This window comes from Natrix helvetica (genome assembly GCF_964273705.1).
Source record: "Natrix helvetica genome assembly, chromosome: 2".
Taxonomy (NCBI): domain Eukaryota; kingdom Metazoa; phylum Chordata; class Lepidosauria; order Squamata; family Natricidae; genus Natrix; species Natrix helvetica.
In genome coordinates this window covers 255,114,599-255,125,549 of record NC_138552.1, presented here as the reverse complement: position 1 = coordinate 255,125,549, position 10,951 = coordinate 255,114,599, and the positions used below count along the sequence as shown (strand labels likewise).

At 37.8% G+C, this 10,951-nt stretch overlaps 2 protein-coding genes across 4 annotated transcripts; one reads left to right on the top strand and one right to left on the bottom strand.

The window, feature by feature from the left end:
- Positions 1–450: 450 nt before the first annotated feature.
- SRSF7 (serine and arginine rich splicing factor 7) lies at positions 451–6,109 on the bottom strand. Of its 2 annotated transcripts, XM_081945299.1 has the most exons (9): positions 5,959–6,109; positions 4,891–5,071; positions 4,625–4,801; positions 3,693–3,767; positions 3,514–3,615; positions 2,143–2,196; positions 1,739–1,774; positions 1,089–1,130; positions 451–766 (listed from the first exon to the last, which is right to left on the bottom strand). In XM_081945299.1, exons 1-9 carry the CDS (start codon positions 5,984–5,986, stop codon positions 712–714), a joined length of 750 nt encoding a protein of 249 aa, XP_081801425.1. In that variant the 5' UTR covers positions 5,987–6,109; the 3' UTR covers positions 451–711. The 2 variants fall into 2 exon arrangements, with proteins under 2 accessions (XP_081801425.1, XP_081801426.1); XM_081945300.1 differs by lacking the exon at positions 1,089–1,130.
- Positions 6,110–6,573: 464 nt separating this feature from the next.
- GEMIN6 (gem nuclear organelle associated protein 6) lies at positions 6,574–10,711 on the top strand. Of its 2 annotated transcripts, none has more exons than XM_081945302.1 (3): positions 6,574–7,361; positions 8,738–8,883; positions 10,180–10,711. In XM_081945302.1, the coding sequence occupies exons 2-3, from the start codon at positions 8,756–8,758 to the stop codon at positions 10,562–10,564; spliced, it is 513 nt and encodes a 170-aa protein (XP_081801428.1). In that variant the 5' UTR covers positions 6,574–7,361; positions 8,738–8,755; the 3' UTR covers positions 10,565–10,711. The 2 variants fall into 2 exon arrangements, with proteins under 2 accessions (XP_081801428.1, XP_081801427.1); XM_081945301.1 differs by having other exon boundaries at positions 6,576–7,318.
- Positions 10,712–10,951: the final 240 nt, after the last annotated feature.

The following is a 10,951-nucleotide window of genomic DNA, read 5'->3' as shown; positions in this document are numbered from 1 at the left end:
GTACAAGGAACTAGATCTTATAAAACTGTCTTAAAATTTTGTTTTGGAGAACAGTAATTCTGCTCTTGCCCAAATTTCAAGATACCTTATCTGACAGAGGACAAGTACCTAATCATTTTGTTAAATAATTCCAAATTGGAGTCAATTTGCCATCTAAATTTATCTTGGGCTTGTCTTTAAATACTTAATTCTGCCTGGAATAATACATAATGGCATCCTGCAGTATGAATTAACAGATCAAATCAATCTCTTTATATTACAAAATCACACAAGCAGTTTCTTTGCTACACCATTTTCAAGTCATTAGGATTGTGCCTAAACCACATAAGTCAGGCAACTTAGTAGTAACAAGTTAATATATCCTTGCACAGCCTTTGGATACAACACTAAGGTATCTGTTTGGAGTTTGCTTTCAACATGCACTTGAAATATTAACAGAAGCAAATAACATTATAGCAAAGTTAGAAACACATTTTATTTCACGTGCCCATAAAAAGACACCGTTGAGATCATAGGATGTTGTTACATACAAGAAATTGTGCACTATAGTCTACTGTAGCAGCTTTTACAGATTTTACTAAAAGATCCAGATCCTTGCTGCATTAACCCTAGAAAAGATTTTCTTCAGCGAACTAAATTCTTATATTTCTCAATAAAGAAATCCCTTAAAATTACGTAAACAATACTTTCCCTAACACGTTTTTTGCCATTTTAATCCATTCTTTCAGGACTGATACTTCTTCGAGGGCTTCCCGATGGTGAACGACTGGAAGTAAAAAAAAAAAAATGGATGGGGGCAAGGAGAAACCAAGTCACAGGAAGTTAATTTAATAATAAGTTTGGCTAGATTAATGGATTAGTGTTATAAATCAGGCCCGCTGCTACATCTAGGGCAATAATAAATTTAATCCTAATTCTTAAATTATTTGGGTTATTCTTGTGAAAGAACATGTTAGAAATAAAGTGGAAACCATGTACATTTTTAATGTACCAAAGTACCAAAGCAAAATTTCCACAATTCATGCACCCCCTTACCCCCAAGAAAGTATTGCCAAGCTTTCAAAGCATTCAAAAAGCAGCATACTTACCGTGAATTAATGGAGAATGGATATAAATGGCTCATATCAAAACTGAAAAAGCAAGACTGAAGATTAAATCAAGTAAAATGCTTTTAAATACATTTCTAATTTGGATTAAACATCTAGATTTATTTTGCTTGGATAAGTAACTGTCATTCAAAACATAGATTTGATTATTCTGCACTACAGCAGACTTACCCCCAAAGTTTATTCAGGGCCAGTTATAACTCTATACCTTCTCAGTCTGACTATGAGCCATTTAAGTTTATTGTCCATTAAAACAATCATGATGTGCTCAATGATTTAACGTATGTAACAACTTCCTATTTTGGAGTGAGGCTCTGAATATTAATTCAAACTAGTAAAACTTGCAAACTTTTATTGTTATGTATCTATAACTTTTTTTTAGAACAGGGTTGTCAAACACATGGCCCACGGGCCAGGTACGGCTCAAGCAGGCCATGCCATCCCGGCTCACAAGGGCAAAAACAAACCCAATATGTCATGCAATGCGATCAGGTTTAACACCCCTGAATTAGATGAAGAACCTCACAATATAATATTCTGTATTCTCCACAGATTTATGCAGAAACCATTACTATAAATTACTTTTTTTTTGGTTAACTATATAAGTAATTCAACCTATAGATTCAACTTACCTTCTCTTTAAAGATGGTGATCGTGATTTAGAGCGGCTGTTGAAATATCAAGTAATCTTGATTAACATTTAACATATTAATTTACTTATTTATTAAAGTCCTATTTTACACATATACAAATTTTGATCTGATGGTAAAAATTTTGCAACAGTTTCTATATCAAATACTTGGAACCAAAATGACACTCAACAAATACAAAGTTCATAATACAGTTGTCGTCATACTATAAATTGTGTGCATGTGCACATATACAAAAAGACAGCCAATTTATTTTTCAAATGTAGCAAAATAAACAATCTGTTATTTGTAATGAAGCTAAACTTTCTAGAAGTGGTTAAGGTTAGCTACCCACAGCAAATTTCACATTTAATTATTGCTTTCAATGTCCACAAATGGAAGTTTACCTGCTTCTGGGCCGTGAAATGGACCTTGACCGAGACCTGGATCTTGACCGAGATCTGGTTAAAAAAAAAAAAGGATATTCTACTACAGTGTTCCAATTCCTGAATATTCACATAGGTCAAAAATGTGATTATTCCAGATTACTTGGATAAATAGAAATATGTCATTAAAGATTCTAGAAAGGTAGCTGTAATATACAGGCAACCATTTTCCAGCAGTTCCTTTTAGTTTAAAACAGCAGGAAACTGCAAATTTTAAGACTCCAAATATATAGAACTCTGTATATGGTGTTTTTCCCCTACAAGCGGTCATTTGGCAAAAGAAAGTACCGTATTTTTCAGAGTATAAGATGCACCAAAATTTTGAAGAGGCAAATTAAAAAGTTTTTGCACTCTGCAAACCTCCCCAAAACAGCCTGTTATTTTGTGAAAACAGGCCCATTTTCTTTAAAAAAAAAAAGAGGCATGAATAGCCTTTAGGGGGCTTGAGGGGATTTTCAGCCTCTTTTTTGAGGGAAAAAGGTGCGTCTTATACTCAAAAAAATACAGTATTTGATTCTCCTCACTGTCACAACAGATCTCACTGGGTGAGTCTAGTTGTAAGGTTTCATGTGGCTGTTTTCTTGAAAGTGACAAATTCAACTGGCGATGGAATTTTTCCACTAATGCTTATTTTTATGCTCCATTATCTTTCATTATATCAGTGGAGAAGCTTCTCACTCACCGCACTGGATGCTAGTGCTGCCTGAAAACTACTGATGGCGAGTGATCTCTCAATGTGGGAAGAAATGCTACTGAACTCCAAAGTACCCGCCAACTCGCTCTCATAAGCAATCTGAGCAATATAGTATAGTTCATAAAACTAAGAGCACTCAAAGCACGAAAGGCAGCACGAAGTACATAAAGTGAGCATTCTTAATCACCAAACTACTACAAAAGCAAGCCATCACTTGGCTGAGCCAGATTCATCTTAACACTGCACAAACGACTTAATCCTTAACAAATGCATTTTGCACACGATGTAAAAAGACAATCCACTACAAGTAGTCTTCAACCTATGACAACTGAGCCCAAACTTTCTGATCACATGACCCGGCATCATGAGTCAGTTACCAAGCACCCAAATTTTGATCACGTAACCATGGGAGTGCTATAATGTTCATTAAGTGTGAAAAGGGGTCATAATTCCCTTTTTTTCAGTGATATTGTAACTTCAGTCACTAAATGAATGGTTGTAAGTTGAGGACTCCCTGTACTATACACATAAAATTCACAATACTGGCAGCTGTTAACCTGATTTGCACACAAATATAGCAGCATTCAAAAACTAAGAACTGCCTATTTTACAATCATCATAAATATGAGCCAAATTACCTTGATCTCTTTAAAGAACCGGAACGGGATCTACGTGGCGATACAGATCTGGATCTACGAGGAGACAGAGATCTAGATCTGCGAGCTGAGATAGATCTGGATCTAAATGGAAAAAGACTTACAGTTATACTATTCTTTGCCTACTAAAACTAGAATGTTCCACATATGTAAATGCTTACCTCCTGCCACGACTTCGGCTGCGTGAGCGAGAATATCTCCTTCCTCTGGACCTTGAATGAGACCGAGACCGTGACCTAGTTTCGGTTAGAGGAAAAAAAATTAGATTACATATTCAACAATTGGCACGTGAGCCCTCGCTGAAGCTAAAACATCAGCTATCTAAAAATTAGTGACCGTCAGTTGAAAAATTCAGGGCCTATTTCTCGAGTATTTTTTACTACCTAATAAAGATGTTAAAATGTATAACATTTAGAATTATTACATAATAATATAAAACACTATAATGTGTATTTAAAATAAACCTTGCAAGTTTGCAGGTCGACCCTCTTTGGCCCAAGGTCTAGCAGATCTAGACGATCTAGAAGTATCTATAGCCGATCGCTGCATCTAGGTGTTCTCTTCAATCTAACGACGATCAAACTGACAGCCAAATGAGCCAGGTGAGGCTTGATTGACGCAAGAAGATTTTTCTAGGTGGGAATGTGGTCAATCTGGTGTTCCTCTTTTTAAACCGGAGGGGGCCCCAATTGAAAGCCAAATTTACTGTTACGGCGATCACCGTCTCAATTTTTCTGCCCTTTACAGAATATGGTGAAGCTAGGTGTAGATGACTCGAGGGGATCTGGCCTCTTATGCTGATCACCTCAAGGTCTAGGAGGATCTTAATTGTCGGATTTGCAAGGCGCCTCAGCATGAAATCTTAAGGCTCGTGACATTCTGAATCAAGGCGACTGACTCAAACGAAGAAACCTGAAAGGTTTTGACCAGGTTGATTATTAACATATTAGCATTTTAATACAAAATATAAACAAATGTAACATACCCATATAATTAAAAACATTTTTTAAAAAAATGACTTTATTTTATTTTACTAACCAAAACTACACATAACTTAAAACTTTAAAACAAAATTACTCATATCTATCCATACCTGCTTCTCCGACGACGACTATAGCGATGACAATCATAAGCATAATGACCTTTTTCACCACATTCATAACATCTATCATTAGGATCAAATGGTCGTCGTGCTGGAGGTCTATCATAGCGAGACCTACGAGGCATACCAGTTGATAACTCCACTCTAACCCTGGAACCACAGATCACCCTAACAACAGCAAAACATTTCAGTCAACATACTAATCCCTGTACAAAAATGGAAGTTATTTCACAAATAACATTTGTATTCCTACTTACTTTCCATCTAGACCACGAACAGCATCTTCAGCATCCCTTGGGTCTTCAAATTCAACAAATGCAAATCCGGGAGGGTTTCGTGCAATCCACACGGTACGTAAGGGTCCATAGTAGCTAAAAGCCCTTTCAAGTTCTCCTTTACCAGCACCTGTTCCTAAATTGCCAACGTATACTTTTGTTTCTGCAAAAATAGAAAACAGTAATTTCCAAAACTTTTAAGACGTCTTAAGATCAAGTAGGAAAAACATGCTTAATGGAGCATAAGTTCCACTATACCCTTTTTTTTACAAGTAGTCTTCCAGGTGATTAGCAAGTTATCTATTTCCTCTACAAAGTGTTTCTTATCATACTGGACATAGAAGGGTGGTGGTTTATTTTTTAGCTTTTATGATCACCTCTATGCTATCAACGCTGTTATTTTACAGCATTTATTCGCCGTGCATTGGCTTTGTTTTCACAAAAAAAGGAGAAGTAGCTGTCCTCCGCTCACAGCACAGCGCTCCAGCCAGCTACTCCACCCACTCGGGCCCGGGAAGCCGCTGAATCCCAAGGCCAAGCAGGCATAGCGGCACTCATGCTCCATCGCGCGCCTGCGCATTAGGCCACCACCGCTTCCTGGCGGCGGACACACACGCGGCTACTCCGTTGCAAACTCGCCCGACGCCGCCGTTTCCCCCACCGTCTTCCTGCCCCGCCGATCACGGGCGCCGCCATCTTTAGCACCGCCTCCATTTTACCCGTACACCGGTAGTAGCATTAACAAAAAAAAGGGAGAAAAAAAAATCAATGAAAACATCAAGTGCCTGCCAGCCTCCACTAAAATGTTCAAGCAAATCAGCAGCGTATTTGCGCATTTAAGCTTAGCAACTCCAACTCGAAGGAAGTTCGCCTCGGTACATCCAGCGACTATAACATGTGCAAAATGGCGCCGGGTCATTTCCTAACGGGCCTTAACATTATCACCGATACAGCTTAGTGTCGTACAAACAGTGAAACTACACCGCGTGATACGAAGACTAGATACAGACGACACCTGCCTCGCACCGCGCCTGAACTCGCATCACTTACCTCCGGCATAACGGCTGTAGCGCGACATCCTTTCGCGAAGGAAAAAAAAACAACTGTCGCTGAGCGCATGCGGGTTGCAGTCCTTATATAGGTTGCGCCGTTATTGCGCACGCGCACTATAATTGTGAGCCCGTCGCGGACTGGCGAGGCGGGAAAGAGAGTTTTTGTTTCCATAGTAACGTTAGGCTGAAAAAGGGAAGGGGAGGGGAGGGGAAATAGGACGTGACGCCATTTTGAGCGACGTTAGGACCCCGCGAAGAGGCGTGTTTAAAACATCGCCTGTTTTTAAAGTTAAAAGCGGTTGAGACGTACGGCTGCTGCATATTTGTCAGTAGTTAATATGTACTTTAAAAAGCGTTTGAGGATCATTCGAGATTTTAACGGACTGTAGCGCGCTAGAGGAAGCAAAGATTGATTTTTTCCCCTCCAAATTCTTTTACTTTACTTCTCTAATATTTATCAGAGCCATTGCCTGTATTTAATTATTGGTTATCAATGCCGTCTTAGTTGATCTCAAAAACAACACAACGTCGGACCTAGCTAGTACCTGGATGGGCGATCACTAAAAACTCCTAAAACTGTGGGTTATACCCGGAAGAGTTGCAGAAGAAAGCCAATCAAAGCTACTTCCTGCTCTTGCCAAAACAATGTCCATGAAGCCGCCAAAACTCGAGGTCCAGCGACGGGAAACGTCACTTCTACCTTTAAAAGTCATTGTTTTTTCGAAGCTGCTTACACAACTAGCTAAGCCTTCACATTCATCCAAAATAAGATAGCCAATATATAACGAGACCCAGAAGATAAAGCTTTTGAAAGCTGAATGCTAAAAATCCGCAGCAGAAAGAGGAACTAGAAAGTAACCATAGAAACGGAATCGCCTCTTAGTTAAATTCCTAAATGTGTTCTGAAACAGATGGCCAAAGAAATATGAAGTCCGCCGTGAAACCAGTTTTTCAAAACTTTTTTTTTTAATCCTAGCGATTCTACGAGTCTAATATGTTAAAGCACTTCTTCCATTCAGTCCAGGAGATTCCTGATATTGAAAGACTCCTCGGAAAGATCCGGCTACGGAAGGGGAATAAAGAAGCCCCTGAACGCAGTGCCTTCTGGGTCCCAGAAAGGACGGCCGGGCCGGAGCGAGGTGCCTTCGCGCTCTCTTTAAAGGCTTTTCTGACTGAACGACGGCTGCTGAAGCTGGATATCCGGATTGTAATTTATTTTCAAGGATGTATACGAGTGCTACCTCTACTTAAAAGACAACAATAGCTGCGATCTTGCAGCCCAGCTTTCTTTTTTTTAAATCAACGCGCTGTATTTTTATGGCGTTGACTATGCAGTAAGAACCGCGAGGGATTCAACGGTGCGTTCGTAAACTGCAGGTTTTTTCGCGACCTGAAATTAATGTATGTATTGGGGTTCGTACTTTTAGGAACATTGCTGAGCTCAGTACTAACGAACGGTAGTCTTGTGGGAAGATTATTCGATGGAATGATATTGCGATCTGATCTTCATTACGGAAGAGCGATTGGCAAAAAGATTTCGATGAGATCGATTGCTAAAATCATAATGATTGTTATGACTTTATTATGGTATGAATGTGTATTGTCGCCGGGGTGGGTGTGTGGGACTTATTTCTTAAACATATTAGAAGCAAAACAAAACAACAAAAAACCAGCAAGGAAAGCGATAGGATTTCTAAATGAAAAAGGAATGGAAGGATTTCGCATAGAGAAATTGAGTTAACCCTTTGCATCTGGCTTAACTGTAGAAGATGTAGGACAAATTTCTGAGCCTGCATTGATTTTCTCAGGGAACTGGAGTTGCTAAAGCAAAGTAACCCACTAAACTAAGATATAGCATTCTAATCTAAGACATTTGGAAAGATTGTACAGTAAGAACTCAACCAAGCAGACATTCCCCCAAAATTGTGGTTATTATAGCAAAAAAGGTAACCTGTCTAGTCCCCTGCTGGAAGGTAGGCAGTGTGACAGTAACTTTTAAAAAGGGCTCCAGGAGATCCTGGAAATAACAGGTTGGTAAAGATAAATTAGTGGAAAGAGTAATCAAAGGAAAAATAACTAAGCAGTAGAGGAATAAGCCTCTTTAAAGAAAAGTCAGCATGGATTCTGCAAAAGTAGATCCTGCTTCACCATCTTAATGTTTTTGGAAGTGTACAAGCAGATAGAGGTGAACTTTTTAATGTGGCACACCTGTATTTTCAAAAAGTCTTTGACCATACATTTGTAGACTTATAAGACATATAGTGATTTGTGTTTAAGAAAGGACTGGGTAAGTTTTTGAAATGCTGGTCTATCAAGAGCTATTAAATCTTGAGATTCAATGTTACAACTGGACTTCAGGTAGTCTGCATTCCCAGTGGTGGATTAAGGCTCACTGGTGCCCTAAACACTGACAAATCTTGGTGCCCCCCTCTATGTACATACTGTACAAATCTTCATTGGGTTTTTTTTTCCTCAGCTTTGTGGTGCCCACTTGGGCCTGGTGCCCTAAGCACCTGCTTAGTCTGCTTAATGGTTAATATACCACTGTGCATTCCAACTATCAATGTCAGGGGAACAATAGCCAGGGAGGTATCTAACTGTTGCTTGTGAGCATTTCAAAGGCAACTATTAGCCACTCTGATAAACAATACTGGGCTAACATGAACCTTGACTTGATCCAATAGGGCCATTTTATTCTTATTCAGGGAAATAGGCAAGTTTTCCTAATATAGAGGCAGGAGAATATTGCTGGCAATGATGTTTTCTTTTCTCATTAGGTTCAGTAAAAAGAAAATATGACTGAATGGCAGAGGAAAACTCCTTTGGAATGGCTGGCTTTTGTGGATAAAGAAATCAAAGTCCTGGCTGCCGAGAAACGCCAATACAAAGGATGGGTTTTGACAGTTGATCCAGTTTCGGCCAAGTATGTCTCAGTGAATTCTATATAGAAATACTTTTTCTGAGAAAGAACGTGTGTTAAGGGAGAATGAAGGGGATGAATGATTATAATGTATAAAATGAAAAGCAAATTAAATTGGGAGATTGTATGCCTAAACAGAATACAAATTCATTTCATTTCATTTCATTTCATTTATTCGATTTATAAATCGCCCCCTCTCCCCGAGGGGACTCGGGGCGGTGTACAGACAGAAATAAAATGCACTATAAACAACAGAAATACAAAACCCCAAAAACAAATTAAACAAGTCTATACAATGATCATAAAATTAGCTAATAATTAAAACCAATTAAAATACCCCAAAATTTAAAATACTGGCCAGGAGGGTCAGGGATTAAATTATGGTTATGATTATGATTGGGCCAGGCCAGCTAATTGGAAATGAAATCTTAATACAAACATATTAAATATTTCTGTCTGATAGACATCTGAAAATATGTAGGTATTCAGGAAAAAATTACAACTAATAAACATTGACAAGATTTATTAGTAAACTTATTCTACATTGTCAGGTTTTTAAAACTTATTTATCTAGTGAAATGCATATGCCAATTTTTCAGTTTTTGCGATGGATGTAGCAGCTAACAATTGGAAAATCTATTCTTTATGTTGGTTTATATATCATAGGTAGTATGGATAGTAAATGAACAGTTATGTTTATTGTAAAAATAGTTTCCCATGTCTTCTGTAATGCTTAGACAAGGATAATTGTATATTAACACCATGGAAAGTTTTTAATTTAAATGAATACTTTTAAGGAACAAAGTTGGGGGATACTTTGCTCATGACCAAAATACTTCATCAAATGATTTGCACAATATTAGCATTTTGTATAATAATATTTAAAGTATATGTAAAATGGATGGTAATTGACCTTACATCCTAGCATGATGTCAATTGAAAATGTAAATCTGATGAAAAATAATTCTACCAAACATGCAATATATATTATGTATATGATTTGATCAAAATATTTTGAGTCTAACTGGAGAGGCCTCACTTATTCTGGCTTTTGATCTTGATCCAGTGATTACAAACTTCAAGGGTTGCTAATGCAACTCAAGCCCCAGGTTTATTGGGTAACTTGTGGGACAGCTTGTAATGCCATAGCAATTTCAGTTTTTTTCATTGGGGAAAGAGTTTCATTCTGATTTAAACTTTTTTGATGTGGAAGACTTAGAAAGGCCTAGTATGGATGAAAAAGCCAACTAGCAATGTGATCACTTAACATATCCTCATATGAACCTTTATTTTTGACAGTATTCTTCTGGCAAATCCCCTTGAGAATGGAAAAGTGTCTCTTTTAGTTGTTTTAGGACATGCTGTGCAGGATATTGAAATAGTGACTGAAAGAGATGATGAAATTAAAGAAAAACTTGCACATCTCTTCATGGCTGGAAAAAGCCAAACTTATAATCAAGAAGAGCTGGACAAAAAGAAAAACTCATTGAAGAACTGGCTGGAGAAAAACCACATCCCTGTAAAAGAACAAGGAGAATCACAACCAGCGCTGTGCGTGGCAGGTGTATTAACCATTGATCCACCATATGGACCGGAAGATTGCAATAGCTCTAATGAAATAATTTTGTGTAGAGTTCAAGGATTGATTCAGAGCTATCTTGCACTTCAGCAGTGCGGCATATAGATTTCAGTTAGCAGTTTAATAAAAAGTAGGAATGTTTAAACGTTGATGCTCAGCCATTGTTTCCAAATTTTGTTTTGTATACAAATAGCAATTGTAACAGTTGTACTAGTTATATTTTTCTATTAAAATCATTTGACTTTTTTTCCATCAAGTTCTGCAAAGTTGATTTTTTCATATAATAGTTAAAAGTAAGTCACATTCTTATTCTCTCCAGTCTGTTAATTTGAAACCAAAATATTAACTTTTCTGAGGAACATGGGACGGTAGGATAAGCAATAAAATATTTTGGACAGTTTTTCTTCCTATGAATATGCAGCCATTTTCACAATTGAAAGTAGTAGAATAGTAAATTCTAGAAGTTAATTTTCTGCACATACAGGACAGTAC